Source organism: Photinus pyralis, unplaced genomic scaffold, assembly GCF_008802855.1.
Source record: "Photinus pyralis isolate 1611_PpyrPB1 unplaced genomic scaffold, Ppyr1.3 Ppyr1.4_LG9, whole genome shotgun sequence".
In the NCBI taxonomy this organism is placed as follows: domain Eukaryota; kingdom Metazoa; phylum Arthropoda; class Insecta; order Coleoptera; family Lampyridae; genus Photinus; species Photinus pyralis.
Window position 1 is genome coordinate 7,601,099 of NW_022170878.1, and position 17,097 is coordinate 7,618,195.

The 17,097-nt window shown below is 40.6% G+C and overlaps 4 protein-coding genes across 5 annotated transcripts; 1 reads left to right on the plus strand and 3 right to left on the minus strand.

The window, feature by feature from the left end:
- Nucleotides 1–1,840: 1,840 nt before the first annotated feature.
- Nucleotides 1,841–7,479, minus strand: LOC116180337 (nucleobindin-2). 2 transcript variants are annotated; one of them, XM_031500274.1, is made up of 4 exons: nucleotides 6,617–7,479; nucleotides 6,299–6,343; nucleotides 2,384–2,956; nucleotides 1,841–2,336 (listed from the first exon to the last, which is right to left on the minus strand). In XM_031500274.1, exons 1-4 carry the CDS (start codon nucleotides 7,187–7,189, stop codon nucleotides 2,034–2,036), a joined length of 1,494 nt encoding a protein of 497 aa, XP_031356134.1. In that variant the 5' UTR covers nucleotides 7,190–7,479; the 3' UTR covers nucleotides 1,841–2,033. The 2 variants fall into 2 exon arrangements, with proteins under 2 accessions (XP_031356134.1, XP_031356135.1); XM_031500275.1 differs by lacking the exon at nucleotides 6,299–6,343 and having other exon boundaries at nucleotides 6,617–7,476.
- A 760-nt stretch (nucleotides 7,480–8,239) lies between these two features.
- LOC116180338 (distal membrane-arm assembly complex protein 2) lies at nucleotides 8,240–10,529 on the minus strand. The gene has a single exon (XM_031500276.1). The coding sequence runs from the start codon at nucleotides 10,471–10,473 to the stop codon at nucleotides 9,598–9,600; it is 876 nt and encodes a 291-aa protein (XP_031356136.1). The 5' UTR covers nucleotides 10,474–10,529; the 3' UTR covers nucleotides 8,240–9,597.
- Nucleotides 8,320–9,204, minus strand: LOC116180761 (zinc finger protein 525-like). The gene has a single exon (XM_031500885.1). The coding sequence runs from the start codon at nucleotides 9,202–9,204 to the stop codon at nucleotides 8,320–8,322; it is 885 nt and encodes a 294-aa protein (XP_031356745.1).
- A 2,025-nt stretch (nucleotides 10,530–12,554) lies between the features above and the next one.
- On the plus strand, nucleotides 12,555–13,972 carry LOC116180762 (glucose dehydrogenase [FAD, quinone]-like). Its single transcript, XM_031500886.1, has 2 exons — nucleotides 12,555–12,667; nucleotides 12,916–13,972. The coding sequence occupies exons 1-2, from the start codon at nucleotides 12,555–12,557 to the stop codon at nucleotides 13,970–13,972; spliced, it is 1,170 nt and encodes a 389-aa protein (XP_031356746.1).
- Nucleotides 13,973–17,097: the final 3,125 nt, after the last annotated feature.

The window sequence follows — 17,097 nt, forward strand, 5'->3', positions numbered from 1 at the left end:
TTTTTTTTCGATCGATCTGAGACAATTTTTTTTTCGGGGCTCAAAAAAAGGCAGTGTACAACCTTCTTTTTTTCCAAAAATCGACCAATCCAAAATTTCTCGGGAAACCACTTTTTCTTATTAATTTTGATGCGTAGAATCCATAACGAATCGTACTTTTTCGATCCGACTTATCAATCAAAAGTTTTAGACTAGAAACCAATTTCGAAAGAAAATTCAAAAGGCTGTAACTTTTGAACTAGTAGCCCAATCTTGGAACTGTTTGAAATTATGGATTCTACAAGGCACATTCTATAAGAAAATGTTTTTTTTCGATCGATCTGAGACAATTTTTTTTCGGGGCTCAAAAAAAGGCAGTGTACAACCTTCCTTTTTTTCCAAAAATCGACCAATCCAAAATTTCTCGGGAAAACACCTTTTCTTATTAATTTTGGTGCGTAGAATCCAAATCAATTCGTACTTTTTCGATCAGACTTCTCAATCAAAAGTTTTAGATTAGAAACCAATTTCGAAAGAAAATTCAAAAGGCTGTAACTTTTGAAATACGAGTAGTAGCCCAATCTTGGGACTGTTGGAAATTATGGATTCTACAGGCCACATTCTATAAGAAAATGTTTTTTTCCGGTCGATCTGAGACAATTTTTTTTTCGGGGCTCAAAAAGAGGCAGTGTACAACCTTCCTTTTTTCCCTGTTCTTAACCCTTCTGCGCCCTTAACAATTTATATCACCCTGGAAAGTATCTTTTCTTTACTTATTGCACGATAAAAATCAAAAATAAATTTTTCGCTTCAACCCCCTAGTCATTTTCCATCATTTTTAACCCTTCTGTGGCCTCATCAATTTTTTTCACGCTTGAAAGAAACTTTTCTTTACTTATTGCACCCTCAAAATTAAGAATAAGCATATCGCATCAACCCTCTAGTCATTTTCCATCATTTTTAACCCTTCTGCGCCCTCAACAATTTATATCACCCTTGGAACTTTCTTTAGTTTACTTATTGTACGATAAAAATCAAAAAAAGCACTTCGCTTCAACCCTCTAGTCTTTTTACCATCATTTTTAATCCTTCTGTGTCCTCAACAATTTATATCATCCTGGAAGGTTTCTTTTCTTAACTTATTGCACCATCAAAACTAAGAATAAGCATATCGCATCAATTCTAGTGATTTTCCATCACTTTTAACCCTTCTGCGCCCTTAACAATTTATAACACCCTGGAAAGTTTCTTTTCTTTACTTATGCACTCTCCAAATCAAGAAAACAAGCATATCGCATCAACCCCCTAGTCATTATCCATCATTTTTAACCTTTCTGCTTCCTCATCAATTTTTTTCACCCTGGAAAGTTTCTTTTCTATACTTATTGCACCATCAAAATCAAAAATAAGGATATCGCAACAACCCTCTATTCATTTTCCATCATTTTTAACCGTTCTGCGCCATCAACAATTGTTTTTACCCTTACATTATTACAAGGGTATATACACGACCATATTACGATAGTTCTAGGGAAGCATTCAACGTTACTGCTACTGCTACTACCTGCATTAAATATCACAAACGACACGACGTGACAATCTAGGATGCCGTTAATAAAAAAAATAAAGGGAATACACGCGTTTTCATCGCATAAATTCGAGTAGTTTATTATTATTATTATTATTATTATTACAACTGTACAATACATACAGTTCAGGCAAGGATAAATTCATTAAGCGCGCTGGGTTATAAAAAATTTAACTGCGTCGCCGTTAGTGAACAAAAGGGGGGTTAAATTTGATTGTTGGAATACGTAACCCCGAAATTGACTGGTGATTTCCCTTGCGCAATGAGAGACCATTTGTAATCACAGTAAGGTAGACCTTTATTTAGTGTACATATAAAATCTCATGTAAAAACAGTTTAGTCCTATCCATTATAGAAGTGCACAAGTAGAAATCGAATAACCGTTAAAAATTTGCAACGTCTAATTATGCACTCGTCAAACAATTGCACAACCTGTAATTAATTTAAGTTAAAAGTTCTCATCGTCCTAGTGTCTCGGTTGTGGGGGTTGTTGATAATTGGGTTGACCCGCGACTGGCTGCGCTTGTTGAACGGGTGGTTGAGGGACAGCCTGATCTTGGACTTGTACAGGGGGCTGGTTCTGAACGGGGGGTTGACCTTGGACTTGTACAGGGGGTTGAGCTTGCGCCTGGTTTGGAACGGGTGGTTGAGCTTGGACGGGTGCCGGTTGCGCCGGATTTGCAACAGGGGGTTGGGGAACGGCTTGCTGCGGGTGCGGCACGTTCTGCTGCACCGGTGGAGCATAGCCCTGGTTCATGTTCGGGTGCACCTGTAAACAAACTTAGTTTGGTCCTTTCGCAGTCGCCAAAATCATACTTGTTCATATTGCCCTTGATAGCTGTTGGGGTAGGCGCCTTGTGGAGGTGGAACGTTCGGGTTGTAAGCACCTGGTGGCGGAGGCACGTAACCTTGACCTGCCGGCGGCGGATAGTAAGGAGGAGGATGTAATCGCTGCTGCTCTCGAATGTACGCGTCGAGCTCTTCGTCCGTGTAAGGCTTTTGCTCGTCCAGTCCCTTCCACCCGTGATCCTGCTGGTATTCCTCTCTTTGGGTTTGCATGAGAAACTCGTGATAGTCGATGACACCGTCGCGATTGGTATCCATCTGCTTGAAAACGGTCTCGCGCATTCTCTCCATCTCCTCCGCCCGCTCCACCATGTCGTATCCCTCTACTTCGTTCTTGTACATTTTATTCAACTCCTTCACGAACAACGCCTTAACCTCGTTCTGGTCCCACGCGCCGTTCCCGTCAAGATCGTGCATCATGAAGAACGTTTTCGGATCGAAATCCTGCTGCATGTGATCCTGCTCCTCCCAGACCTCTTCGATGTGCGCCTTGTGGCCCGGCTCGTGAAGCGGTTCGTGCTTTTTCAGCTTCTCTTCCTGTTCCTACAAACAAACATCGCGGTCTACATTACCTACAACTAGAAATTTGATAAAAGCGCTAATGTGATCAATTGGTGTACCACAAGGTTCAGTGTTTGGACCTCTAAAATACTACCAATACTTTCACCAGACGCATCGTGTTCTCCTGATTGCCAGAGAAATTTTACAAGAATTGTTACTCCGTGCATTACGAGAATGTCAACCATCATGTTCTCCAGATATCACCAGAAGTTGTACAACAATTTACTAACTGATACTCCATGTATTAGGAGAAGAAACCTCCTCGTACATTATATCCCAATACAAGACAAGTTAAGTTTAAGACAGGGTAGTGTATGGGTGATTGGAAAAGACCTCCTTTGGCCATCGTGTTCTCCTGCTAGCTGCCTGGTATTAGGAGAAAAACATCTCCTTCCACATTATAATCTCCTGATACAAGACTTCGAAGTTTCTAAAACGGTCTCCTACTGTAAATTTCAAAAGTAGACGGTGTTATCATACAACCTTCTGGCGCATGTTCCCCTGATACAAAACTGTTGTAGTAGAATCACACAAACGCAAACGTGGTGTGCAATTTATCTCCTCGCGTATTGTGTTCTCATGTTTACATTTTTTGGAAATAGTTATGTACAGGGTGTCCCATTTTCGACACTCTGTAATTGTAAGTGCTATAAAGAAAAAGTCTTTGAAAAATGGTAAAATGAAAATATTCGTTCGCTAAAAAATATGGGGAAAAATTAAAAAAAAAACTGTCTACTGCAGAATGACCATATATTTTTTTTAGTTAAAAGATACAGAAAAATGTTTGATACAATAGTTTCTTTATATATCATTGTTGAATAATATGCTGTTTTAAAAAGTATCTCACCTAATTTTTTTTAATGGAACACCCTGTATATTTTAATCTAAAAAGACAACATCTTAAATTCTCTTTTCAAAAATATAACACAACAGGGATGAAATTCAAAAAAATACTAGTGCATAGATGTGCAACAAAACCCTCCCCCCTCTCACATCACGAGTAATATTTTCAACTCGGACCAACGATATCATGCAGCCTCATGCATTCTTGAATCAAAGAGAAAATAATCTAAGAAGAGTAAACTTTGTAGTATTAAGATGAGAGGGGGAGGGGGGATCTAAAGAACGGAATCCGCTGGTTAATAAAACAATGACAACCCAATATATTGCAAGTTTATGAAAAATGGGATTTTTGCAAAACCACACACCATTTTCACCCATACTTACATGGTCTCCTATGACCTCAACTCCGGACAGTTGCCTCCGGGTGGTCTGTCCGAAAAAATAAGTATGACACAGAAAATAAGCATAACGAGTCTGGCGAACCTCATCTTTTTAAATGGAACACCCTGTATAATTTAATAAGATAGCATATTATATAATCCTTTCAAAAATATAACAACACACCAAGGATGATATCCAAAAAAGATTCAAGTTAGGTTTTTTGGGGGGTTTTTGAGGGAGGTATTTAGGAAGTTTTTTTTGTATGACCTTTTTTGCAGATTGTTTTATGAGGATTATAAGAGGTCTTTGAACTCTTAGGATCCTTGGGATCTTTAGAAGCCTTATAATCCTTGGAATGCTTAGAATTCTTAGAATCCTTAGTCTGATTAAAAAACGTTATTCGGATCTAACCCAATTTTTCTAAATGAAACACTGTATATTTTAACATTAAATTATGCTTAGAAAAATATAACACACGAGAGGGATAATATTAAAAAAGATTCAAGTAAATAAAAAATTCAAAAAAGATCCAAAAACATTTTAAAAAAAGGTTCAAATAATTCAAAAAATGTATATTACATTTTTCTGTATTTTTTAAAATCTTTATTGAATAAATAATACTTTTTTTAACTTTTTCTTTATATTTTTGAAAAGAGATTCACCTGTTATATTTTTAGTTTAAATTATACAGGGTGTTCCCGCTGATCTTTTTTTATTTAGATCTGTGGGTGTTTCATAAAAAAATGAGGTTAGGTGAGACAATTTTCTTACCTGATATACCTGATATTTGATTTTGAAAACAACTGACAGGAGGCGTTATAAACAAACTTTTGTAATAAACATTTTTCTGCATTCCTTTTAACAAAGAAAATATAGCAATAGCATATCTCTTAAGAAGACGAACATTTTCAAATTTTGATATTTACCATTTTAAGTTTGACTCAACACTCATTCCTCATTCCTTTTTGATAGCACTAAAGACGTGCCCTATCAAAGTGTCGAAAATGGGACACCCTGTATATTTTAATATAAAAAGCTAGCATTAAAATACTCCTTTCAAAAATATAACAACACACGAGGGATGATATCCAAAAAAGATTCAAGTTAGGTTTATTGAGGGAGGTATTTTTGGAAGAAGTTTCTTTTTTGTATGACCTTTTCTGCAGGTTTTTCAGGATTATTGGAGGTCTTTGAACCCTTGCGATCTTTAGAAGCCTTATATTCCTTAGAATTCTTAGTCTGAAAAATATAACACACGAGGGATAATATTCAAAAAACCTTCAAGTAAATAAAAAATTCAAAAAAAGATCCAAAAACATTAAAAAAGGTTCAAAATATTCGAAAAAATGTATATTATATTTTGAATCAATATGGATTTTTGAACTTTTTGTTTACCTATATTTTTGAAAAGAGACTCGCCTGTTATATTTTTAGTTTAAATTATACAGGGTGTTCCCACTGACCTCTTTTTTTCTTTAGATCTGTGGGTGTTCCATAAAAAAATGAGGTTCGGTCAGACAATTTTTTTAGCTGATATACCTGATATTTGATTTTGAAAACAACTGACAGGAGGCATTATAAACAAACTTTTGTAATAAACATTTTTCTGCATCTCTTTTAACTAAGAAAATATAGCATATAGGATATCTCTTAAGCCAACGAATATTTTCAAATTTTGATTTTGACCCAAAAGCCTATATTTCTTTTTGATAGCACTAAAGACGTACCCTATCAAAGTGTCAAAAATGGGACACCCTGTAATTTAGTGAAAAAATATCCATTCTCTGGTCCTACCACTGATTATATTGCATCCAGAAACAACAGAAATGGTGCACGGAAGTGTTTTTGACAAAAATCTCATGCATACGTGTGCAACCCCCCCCCCCCCCTTACCCAAACCCGAGCAATATTTTCAACTCCCACCAAAGAGTGTCACCTCATGCATAAGAATTCAGAGTAAACTTTGTGGTCTGAAGATGACAGGTTGGAGAGGGGGAAGGGGGGTGTAAAGTAGGGACTAGTTAATAAAGCAACAACGACCCAATATATTATGAAAAATGGGATTTTTGCAAACCACAAATCAGTTTCACCCATACTTACATGGTCTCCAATGACCTCAACTCCTGACAGTGGCGTCCGGATGGTCTGCCCGAAAAAATAAGTATGAGACAGTTTAAATCATCCTAGATTTTTCCATTTTGAAAGCCTTTTTGATTATAATTTTTCCGAACCCCGGGTGCAAGTAAACTGAAAATGCATACCCAACTTCAAATGAAGTGGGCACTATCTCTTCGGAGATTATGGAGACTTCAAAGATAATCGGACTATCAAAACTTTCTTTCAAAACATCAAAAAATACACCAGGGTCTTTTGTACGGTCTGTTACAAAATGTATGGGGCCCGAAATATCTACCCTACCTTGTATTCCTTCTCAAGTTTCTCGTGCTCGGCCCCGTTGGTATGATTCAGCTTCTCGAACTTCTCGTACTCCTTCTGCAGCTCGTACTCCTTGAACTCGGCGCGTCGTTTTCGATCGTGCTCCTCCAACGTCTCCATGGTCTTCGCGATCAGTTTCTTCAGGTCGGCCACCTCAAAGGTGTGCGGATTCGATCGGTCCAGATGCCCGTGACTCGGGTCGTCGCCGACGTCGTTTTCGGTCAGCTCGTGCTGCTGCCGGTTGAGGGTCCTCAACCTGTCCAGCTCCTTGCGTTTGAGCTCGTCGAGCTGCGTTCGTACGTGGTGCGACACGAAGTGGAGCTCGGTCGCTATCTTGCCCGATTTGATGTCCTCTTGGTCGGCGCTGTCGAGCTTCTTTTTAAATTCGGGGTCCTTCTCCAAGGCGTTCACGACTTCCTGCAGGTAGTGCTGGTAGTGCATCAGCAGCTCCACGGTCTCCGGACTCGGGGACTCTTCGTTCTTCGTAACAGGTGGTGCGACGCAGCCTTGCCATATTGAGCTTAATAAAAAGATTCCTATTAAACTCGACTTCATTTTTTTGCACTTTCACTCGACTTTACTTTCACTTCGTCCAAATTCATACGCTAAAAACTGTGGAGAAACTGACGTGTCTCGAATTCTCGATTAATGAACACGTTCGAAAAAGATTAATTATTGGATAGAGATAAATGACGTCATTGGTTTCTTTTGTTTTAACCTCTGCGAGTGATTACCATTGGTTTATTTTGAAAAACCTTGTACATAATTTCGAAATTGAACTATTGAAGTCAGATGCAGCACGAAGAGGTTAGATTGGAAGGGGTTCAAGGGGCAAGGGGCAAGGATTGGGATTTCTAAAATCCATGTTGTATACAGGGTGTTCATAACAATGCACATTTGTTTACCGTTTTCACTGAAGGGGGAGCACTGGGGAGATTTTTTATTTCTAATGAGTGAGGGGAGAACAGTTGTCCGCGTATCAATTTTTAATAAGCGGCCTTATAAATAGTGTAAACGTAGTTTAAGTTATTTTTATCGCTACAGAGTAATCCGTATTAACGTGGATGGAGACAGCTAGTACCTAACCTATACCCTAAAAAACGATAGCAGGAAACCCTTCGTCAGAGCCGGTCCTGACGTCAATAACTTAAATGGAAGGACGACCTGAGAGAATGCTCAAATGGAAAACGAGCGTTCTGAAGCCTAAAGATTTCCCCTGTACTTTGATAAAGATATACAGGTATCCTGAAGGGTGGACAATAGACCAAAAGGTCGCAGTGCACTCGCCTCGCCTCGATTCTTCCACTCACCCCAATCATTTCCCTATAGAAGTCTTCTACGCCTCTGCCTCCACAGCAAAGTGTAAAGGCTCTTAGTTATAAAAGTGCCTCCATGGTTCTCATGGCTCCAGTGTATTTAAACTTTTTCAAGTCCACAATTTTTGTAACACCGTGTATAGAGAATTTTTAAAGGTGATTTTAGACACCCTAAAAGGCATTAGAAGACTTGTGCTACACCCTTGCAATCTGATATAAATTATTCTTTCAAAAAACATCGGGGGAAAGATGTCTCATATTTATTTTCAGACAGACAGACAGACAGACGAAAAAGCAACAATTTATTTCGATTCTGGCGCTGATAATATAAAGAGACAACAAAAGAAAATCAAAACTACACCGAAACACTCACTTAGTGTGCCGTGTGCCGTACTTTTTAAAGTGTATTATCAAATTTCGCCTGGAATTCGTCGTAAAACCGCACTCATCGCACTGGTAGGCCTTCGACGAGTTGTGCACTTCGACGTGCTGCTTCAAATGCTTGCTCCAGTTTGTCGAGAACCTGCACAGGCGACACTTATACCGCTTTAAGGAGTCGTGCTGTTGGTAGTGCTGCGTTAGGTACCGCTTCAGCTTCGTCGTGTAAGCGCACCGGTCGCATTTGTACTTGACCGCCGTGTCGTGGGTGTCGACGTGCGGTTTCAGGTTTTGCCTCCACTTTGTCACGAAATCGCACAGGTCACATTTGTATACGTTTAATGCGTCGTGTTTCGGAATGTGTAATTTAAAATCCTTCCAGTGCCTTGTCGTAAATTTGCACTGTTTACATTTGTAAGTATTCAAATCGAGGTTCATTTTGATCACTATTCGTTTGTGTACAGCAACGTGTTGCGTTAAGCACTTCATTGTGGTGGTCGTGAAATCGCACTCGGCGCACTTATACTCCCCCAAGTCCTTGTGAATCCGGATCTCTTTCACCCTCTGACTGGCACGTTGCACCGAGTGCCGACTTAAATGCCTTTGAAAATCGATTTTGTTCGATGAAAAATAGCCACAATGGCCACAAGTTAAATGTCTTTGACTCGATTTTGTCGCACTGCAGACTGACAAATCTTGTCCGGGTTGTTCGGCTTGTACTTTTCCTTCCACATTTCCATCTCCGTACTCGTAGTTTCCAACCAGCAGCTCGTCGAACAGCAAATCATGCTCTCCAACAAATTTTGCAAACTCAGCATCATCTCCATACAAGTTGAAACTTGCCTCTTCTCTGTTGTGATGCCCTTCCGATGACATATTGGAAACTACTCGTAGTCTCCTCATAGACGACTCCTCCTTACTGTAAATCTGCGTAGATAGTCAAAAAGTAAACAAAAATGCTTTTTGAGTTTTTTATAAACGAATACCACAAAGATACGCGACACATCCACCTCTCGTTTTCGTTTAGCGTCGTGGATGTGGTTGTTGTGCCAGCTGTACAACATACAGGGTGACGAAAAAATTTATACCAATTTTTTGTGAATGGTAACTTAAGGGATAATTAATAATAAACTGAGGAAACCTAGCAAGGACCATATGAAGGGATTCTGCCCCTGGCCGAAGCAGGCTTCGACTCGGGGCTCAATCCTTGCATTATTTATCAGACACTTTAGGAACTCACATTTTATTAACGGAAACCATCAGAGAATACTAATCAACACGTATATCTAAATCGGGCAGGATATCCTGCAGCAACATGCAACTCAATTCGAAAGCCTTCGGCGTTATCAGCTCGCTGACGAGCAAAATTTTCAAATTTCTCATCTTGTACAACGAGCACAACCCGCGAACCGTAATCCTAGGGCAATCCCTAATGTCTAAGTACACTAGCGTCTCGCTAAATATATTCGTAATACGATCCAAACTCCAATCGTCCAAATGCTGACAACCGTTCACGCTGAACCACTCCACCCTCTGCAGGTTTGCCAGATTGACTAGTCCCTCGTAGTACAGGTTCATGTCGGTGCAGTCGATCGCCTCGAGCACCCTCTCCGAGTCGTAGAACTTCGGCAGGCTGTACTGGTTGTACTCGTTCGCCTTGATCCAGACGTCGTCGTCGTAGAACTTGACGGCGCCGCCTCGGTACACGATGAAGTGGGCCGCCGCTAGTTCGTTGCCCAAAGTTTGATTTCGCTCGGGCAGGTACTGCTGGAGGAAGATGTTCTCGCGTTCCTTCCGTCTGAGCCACCATTTACGGACGGATTCCGGCGATAGGTTAATGGGGGTCTGGAGCAGCTTGAGCAACGATGCGTTGCTTTCCTCGGAGTAGAACGAGCGTAAGAAATTGTAGTAGTAGCCCTCCTTCGCGTGCCACGTCGTGCGATATTGGAGGTCTTTCTTTGTAGTCTCCTTCGTTCGGGCTACTTTGGTGGCAATGTCGACCTCCTTTACCAGGTCTTTCGAGTTCGAATCCGTAGATGTATCGGTGTCCTTCGATGTCGACATAAATTTACAAAAACACACCGATTTCTTTATTGGAGGGGGCCACAATTTGGAAACTCGTGCTATTCTTATAATTAATTCCATTTTATACAAATTCAAAATCAACAATAAAGTAGGGTTAGGTACTTCACCTTGACACTTCCAGCAGCTTCAAATGATTAAAAGCAGTGTTGCCGAACGTAAATAAAAAAGTCAGATTAGGCGAATTCAAGTAATGCAATTGGGTAGCCTAACGCTAGGGTCCCTATGCCGTTTTTTTTTTCAAACGACACCTACGTGAACTATATGCTTCTGGTCGCTTTGGAGTCTCTTCCTGGGGGTCCGCGTTGTGGCATCGAGTCGTTGTAGCAATTTTAAATATCCAGAGGACGAATTTCAGGACACATCAAACTCAAATGGAGCTTCCCGAACCTAAAAAAACCCAAACTGAAAACCAACTGAGCAGAAAAGGAAAGTCAGAGTGGTTCGAACTGGTCCAACTCCACCCTCTGAACGTACCACAAATAGTATATGGCCACTCCTTTCTCCTCCAAATGTGGACAGAGGTCCTCTCGACCAAACCACCGACAGGGAAAAAAGGTACCCGCCGACCTTAAGGACTTCGTGGGGTGATTATCTGTTGCCCCTTAGCGCTGAACGTGTTGAGGGAGAACTAACCAGCACACGACGACATTCAGGTAGTTGTAGGGAAAAACTTATCATATCATAGGATATTCGAATATCGGAGATTCTTCCTCCGCCTTTAGATCCTTCCTCAAAACGTTTAGTATCCTTAGCACTTACATCATAATTTTAGACAAAACTATCGATCGTAACACCAAGAGCTTTATGGTCATAGTAGAATAATCGTCACGAAAGAAGGATTGGACAATCCTTTATGAAAAAATATCACGATACGAGCGTTTTGATGGAGAATATAGCACCGAGGGGTCTTTGGGGTATTCCATACCCTGGGGGCTCCATTCAGTACTCTTGCGCTTACGCAATAAGGTGATAAATGGACTAGCAAATATGTAACCTCAGGAGCGTGTACGGTAAGGAATACTCGTCAGGAACGTAAATATTGAAAGGTCTTTAATAAAGGACCGTCCGATTTTCCGATCCTGATTAGTATTCCTTACCGACCTGACTTCTGTGGTGACGTTCTCTTTGTTCCTTTCGATAAGTTATGGTGTATATAGGCTAAGGGCACTGAACATTTTGAAGGAGAATGAAGAAGCGGGGGGTCTAGGGGGTGTGGAATACCCTACCATAAAAGTATGTGGGGTAAGTAACACTCCTCAGGAACGGAAGATATCAATCTTCATCAGAAAGACTATACTGAGGGGTATTCTATACCTCCCAGCCCCCCGTTGCACATTCTCCTCCTTCAAATTGTTCAGTGCCATTGGCCATACCCTTATAATGTTTTGGAAGGAACTACGGGAACGTAACCCCCCAGCACACGACCATATTAAAATAGTTCTAGGTAGGAATTCAATGTTCAATTCCTTACAATTATCGTAAGATCTTCGCAATACTGGTGGTTGTACATTCTTCTTCTCCAAAGTGTTTAGTGCCCTTAACCTACCCTACAATTTTTCGGAAAAAACTAAGGGAACGAAATCCCTGAAGTCTGTGTGGGGGAAGGAATACTAATATCAGGGTCGGAAGATTGAACGGTCCTTTACGAAAGACTATGACATAAGTTGTTATGGAGAAATCGAGTTGAGGGAGACCGTACTACTGGGGGGGGGGGTACCTATTCAATACTCCGCAGTCAACGACCATATTACAATAGTTCTAAGAAAGGATCATTTCATTGCAATTATCTTAAGATCTTCGCAATACTCCTCCAAAATGTTCAGTGTGCCCTTGCATCTACACAATAATTTCTGGAAGGTGATTAAAAGATTAGCGAATGTAACCCCAGGAGCAGGGAACTGAACACTTTGGTGTAGAATGTGGTACCGGGGGGTCTGGGAGGTATGGAATGCCCTCCAGCACACGACCATAGCACGATAGTTCTTGGGAAGGGCTCAATGTTCATTTCCATACAATTATAGTAAGGTCTTTGCGATACTGGGGGGTATTTCGTACCCCTCAGCCCCCTCCCCGATCTCTACATTCTCCACCAAAATGTTCAGTGCCCTTAGCACCTACTCTGTCATTTTTAAGAAGATATTATGGAACGTAACGTCAGAAGTCTGTGGCGTAAGGAACGCTCCTCTGGACTGTCCTTTGTGAAAGACTACAAGTTGTTAGAAGAGATCGTGTTAAAGCCGAACGTGTCTGGGAGGTATGGAATAACCCCCCAAGCCACAAACCTAGCACGATAGTTGTAGGGAAGGTTGTTTTAATGTTCATTTACTTACAAATATTATAAGATGTTAATATACTGGTTGCACCTCCCCCCGCCCCCAGCAATAATTTTTGGAATTTTTACAATGGGGAAGAGCAGCTCGGCTACGGAAGAGTTCAGCTGAATATTGACCGTGGAAAAAGAGCGAGTAGTGGCCACGCTTTTTTGTTGCCAGTCAAAAACAGGACAAATCTGAAGGTACTGACGCACAGTTACGCTACCAAGATTGAAATTGATGAACGAAAGCGAGCCGTTGGGGTGCGGTTTACTAAAGATGGCCACACGTACCTGGCAAAATCGCGTCAGGATGTCGTGATATCAGCCGGAGCGTTTGGTTCACCTCAATTGCTAATGCTGTCTGATATTGGACCCAGAGAACAACTGCAGCGCTTAGGAATAGACGTTATACAAGACCTACCCGTAGGAGAACAACTCTTAGACCACACCTCCTTTTTCAACTTGAACTTCGCAACTAACCACACAGAGCAGGTCAACAGTTTGGAAAAGAACGTTGAGGATTACCTGAACGGAACGGGAGTGTTAATTAACGCTTTCAACGTACCAGTGGTCGTATTTATGCAGACGAAAAACGCCAAAACGCCCGGAGTACCAGACTTTGAGGCTTTAATGATCCCGTCGATCAGCTCCAGTGAGGTGACTGCCAAGTTTTGGAATACCCGAGAGGAGCTTATAGCGGCAAATCGAAATCCACAGAGCGAATTCTCCATGATCGGCGTACTCCTACATCCCAAATCGTGCGGATATCTCCGACTGAAATCGAAAAACCCCTTCGACTACCCCATCATCAACCCCAACTGGCTATCCGATCCCAAAGACGAAGACATCGACGTGCTTTACGAGGGGATCAAGATGATTCTAGAAATGGTCGACACACCTCCCTTCCGAAAGCTTGACACGAGGTTGAAGTACGAGCATTTGCCCGCGTGTAAAAGCTTTCAGTACCTGACCAGAGACTACTGGCATTGCTTTATTAGGCACTTTAGCACGGCAATCTTTCATCCCACTGGAACGTGTAAGATGGGCACGCATCCGTCGAGAGGGGCGGTGGTTAGCCCTCAGCTGAAAGTCTTTGGCGTTTCAAATTTACGCGTCGCCGATGCTAGCGTGTTCCCTTTGAGTACGTCGGGTCACACCAACGCCCCCCTCGATGATGGTGGGCGAAAAGGCTGCAGATTTGATAAAGAGTCAGTGAATGATTTTACAGACGTAGTAGGAAAATGAGCATTGAATCTATCCCTAACACTATCATAATATACTCCATTCTTTTTTGGAACTATCACACAAATGTCAACACAACTTCTTAAAAGTTTTTACACAAATAAAAAAAATTCCCCTTACCTTCCTTATAGCGTTTTCAAAAAACGATGGTTGCCCTTAACGCTGGACAAAACAGGGACGAAATATGGGATCTCCGTTGAAGTTTACCGAATTTTCCTCGTGCTATTGCCTGTTGTGGTATGGAATTGATTGGACAATGAACTTTCAATTCATCTGGACTGCATTTAAACCAACTCTCTGCCTTCACAATACGAGTTATTATAAGGTCTCCTAAAATTCGCTTTCAAATTGGAGTTTTCATTAATCGAAACGCTACATTAACAATGATTTCTACCCCGGAAATGTGTGCGATAGCTCTCAGTACGAATTTACACGCACGGGTATTTGAAGAAAACTGTTTATTTTCGCGATTTTCTTTTTTGAATTCAGATACCTACAGCGCTTCTCGTACTTGGACACGCGGACGATACTTTCACTAATTCTTACTTTCTTTAAGACCTACGTCGCTTCTTCGGTAATTTAGCTACATCTGACATAAGACCTACATGCACTGGGGGGTATTGAATACCCCTAGGCCCCTCGGTGATTGGTTCACCCACAAAACATTTAGCCCTACGGATTATTGTGACTGAGGATGCAAAACAGGGGGGCCTGGGGGTATAGAATACCCTCCAGGGAATACAAATCGTCAAATTCAGCTACAGCTGACATCTGACCTCCGTACACTGTGGGGTATTTCTTACTCCCCAGGCCTCCCGGTGATACGTTCACCATCAAAACGAGGATTCTTGTGTCATTTTTCTATAGAAGCATGTAGAACCGAGGGATGTGGGGGTGGGGGGTATGGAACACGACCCAGGAAACAGAAAAAGTCAGTCTGCAATTACCTATATAGGTACAACGGACATAAGGACTACGTACAGTGGGGGGTATTCCACACCCCTAGCCCTCCCGGTGAGTAGTGAGAAGGGTGTAACTTTTGTAGTGCCCCAAATCTATCTGCTTTTTTGACTGATTATATTTAAATAGTCTACAAACAACCCTCCAAGTGCACATACAAAAGGCACCCCTTGCTATTTTCAAATTAAGAATTTTTTTTAGAAATTCGGTCTTACTGATTAACCCCGTTTGTATTAAGAAGGGTGTAATTTTTGTAGTGCCCAAAATCTATCGGGTTTTTTGAGTGATTTTGTTTAAGTACTCTACAGACAACCCTCCAAGTGCACATACAAAAGTCACCCCTTGCTATTTTCAAATTAAGAATTTTTTTTAGAAATTCGGTCTTACTGCGATTAACCCCGTTTGTATTGAGAAGGGTGTAACTTTTGTAGTGCCCCAAATCTATCTGCTTTTTTGACTGATTTTGTTTAAATAGTCTACAAACAACCCTCCAAGTGCACATACAAAAGTCACCCCTTGCTATTTTCAAATTAAGAATTTTTTTTAGAAATTCGGTCTTACTGATTAACCCCGTTTGTATGGAGAAGGGTGTAACTTTTGTAGTGCCCCAAATCTATCTGCTTCTTTGACTGATTTTGTTTAAATAGTCTACAAACAACCCTCCAAGTGCACATGCAAAAGTCACCCCTTGTTATTTTCAAATTAAGAATTTTTTTTAGAAATTCGGTCTTACTGATTAACCCCGTTTGTATGGAGAAGGCTGTAACTTTTCTATAGAAGGATGTAGAACCGAGGGATGTGGGGGTGGGGGGTATGGAACACGACCCAGGAAACAGAAAAAGTCAGTCTGCAATTACCTATATAGGTACAACGGACATAAGGACTACGTACAGTGGGGGGTATTCCACACCCCTAGCCCTCCCGGTGAGTAGTGAGAAGGGTGTAACTTTTGTAGTGCCCCAAATCTATCTGCTTTTTTGACTGATTATATTTAAATAGTCTACAAACAACCCTCCAAGTGCACATACAAAAGGCACCCCTTGCTATTTTCAAATTAAGAATTTTTTTTAGAAATTCGGTCTTACTGATTAACCCCGTTTGTATTAAGAAGGGTGTAATTTTTGTAGTGCCCCAAATCTATCGGGTTTTTTGAGTGATTTTGTTTAAATAGTCTACAAACATCCCCCAAATGCACATACAAAAGTCACCCCTTGCTATTTTCAAATTAAGAATTTTTTTTAGAAATTCGGTCTTACTGATTAACCCCGTTTGTATTAAGAAGGGTGTAATTTTTGTAGTGCCCCAAATCTATCGGGTTTTTTGAGTGATTTTGTTTAAATAGTCTACAAACAACCCTCCAAGTGCACATACAAAAGTCACCCCTTGTTATTTTCAAATTAAGAATTTTTTTTAGAAATTCGGTCTTACTGATTAACCCCGTTTGTATGGAGAAGGGTGTAACTTTTGTAGTGCCCCAAATCTATCTGCTTTTTTGACTGATTTTGTTTAAATAGTCTACAAACAACCCTCCAAGTGCACATACAAAAGTCACCCCTTGTTATTTTCAAATTAAGAATTTTTTTTAGAAATTCGGTCTTACTGATTAACCCCGTTTGTATTAAAGGGGTGTAATTTTTGTAGTGCCCAAAATCTATCGGGTTTTTTGAGTGATTTTGTTTAAATAGTCTACAAACAACCCTCCAAGTGCACATACAAAAGTCACCCCTTGCTATTTTCAAATTAAGAATTTTTTTTAGAAATTCGGTCTTACTGATTAACCCCGTTTGTATTAAGAAGGGTGTAATTTTTGTAGTGCCCAAAATCTATCGGGTTTTTTGAGTGATTTTGTTTAAATAGTCTACAAACAACCCTCCAAGTGCACATACAAAAGTCACCCCTTGCTATTTTCAAATTAAGAATTTTTTTTAGAAATTCGGTCTTACTGATTAACCCCGTTTGTATTAAGAAGGGTGTAATTTTTGTAGTGCCCCAAATCTATCTGCTTTTTTGACTGATTTTGTTTAAATAGTCTACAAACAACCCTCCAAGTGCACATACAAAAGTCACCCCTTGCTATTTTCAAATTAAGAATTTTTTTTAGAAATTCGTTCTTACTGATTAACCCTGTTTGTATTGAGAAGGGTGTAACTTTTGTAGTGCCCCAAATC

Bases quoted from the DNA above. Each gene is read 5' to 3' on its own strand.
- LOC116180337 (XM_031500274.1), bottom strand. From the start codon at position 7,189: ATGAAGTCGAGTTTAATAGGAATCTTTTTATTAAGCTCAATATGGCAA. The intron at 6,344-6,616 runs GTAGGGTAGATA...TTTTTCGGGCAG, and splicing joins AACTTGAGAAGGAATACAAG to ACCATCCGGACGCCACTGTC. The intron at 2,337-2,383 runs GTATGATTTTGG...GTTTGTTTACAG, and splicing joins ATCAAGGGCAATATGAACAA to GTGCACCCGAACATGAACCA.
- LOC116180761 (XM_031500885.1), bottom strand. From the start codon at position 9,204: ATGTCATCGGAAGGGCATCACAACAGAGAAGAGGCAAGTTTCAACTTG.
- LOC116180338 (XM_031500276.1), bottom strand. From the start codon at position 10,473: ATGGAATTAATTATAAGAATAGCACGAGTTTCCAAATTGTGGCCCCCT.
- LOC116180762 (XM_031500886.1), top strand. From the start codon at position 12,555: ATGGAACGTAACGTCAGAAGTCTGTGGCGTAAGGAACGCTCCTCTGGA. The intron at 12,668-12,915 runs GTATGGAATAAC...AGTCAAAAACAG, and splicing joins AAGCCGAACGTGTCTGGGAG to GACAAATCTGAAGGTACTGA.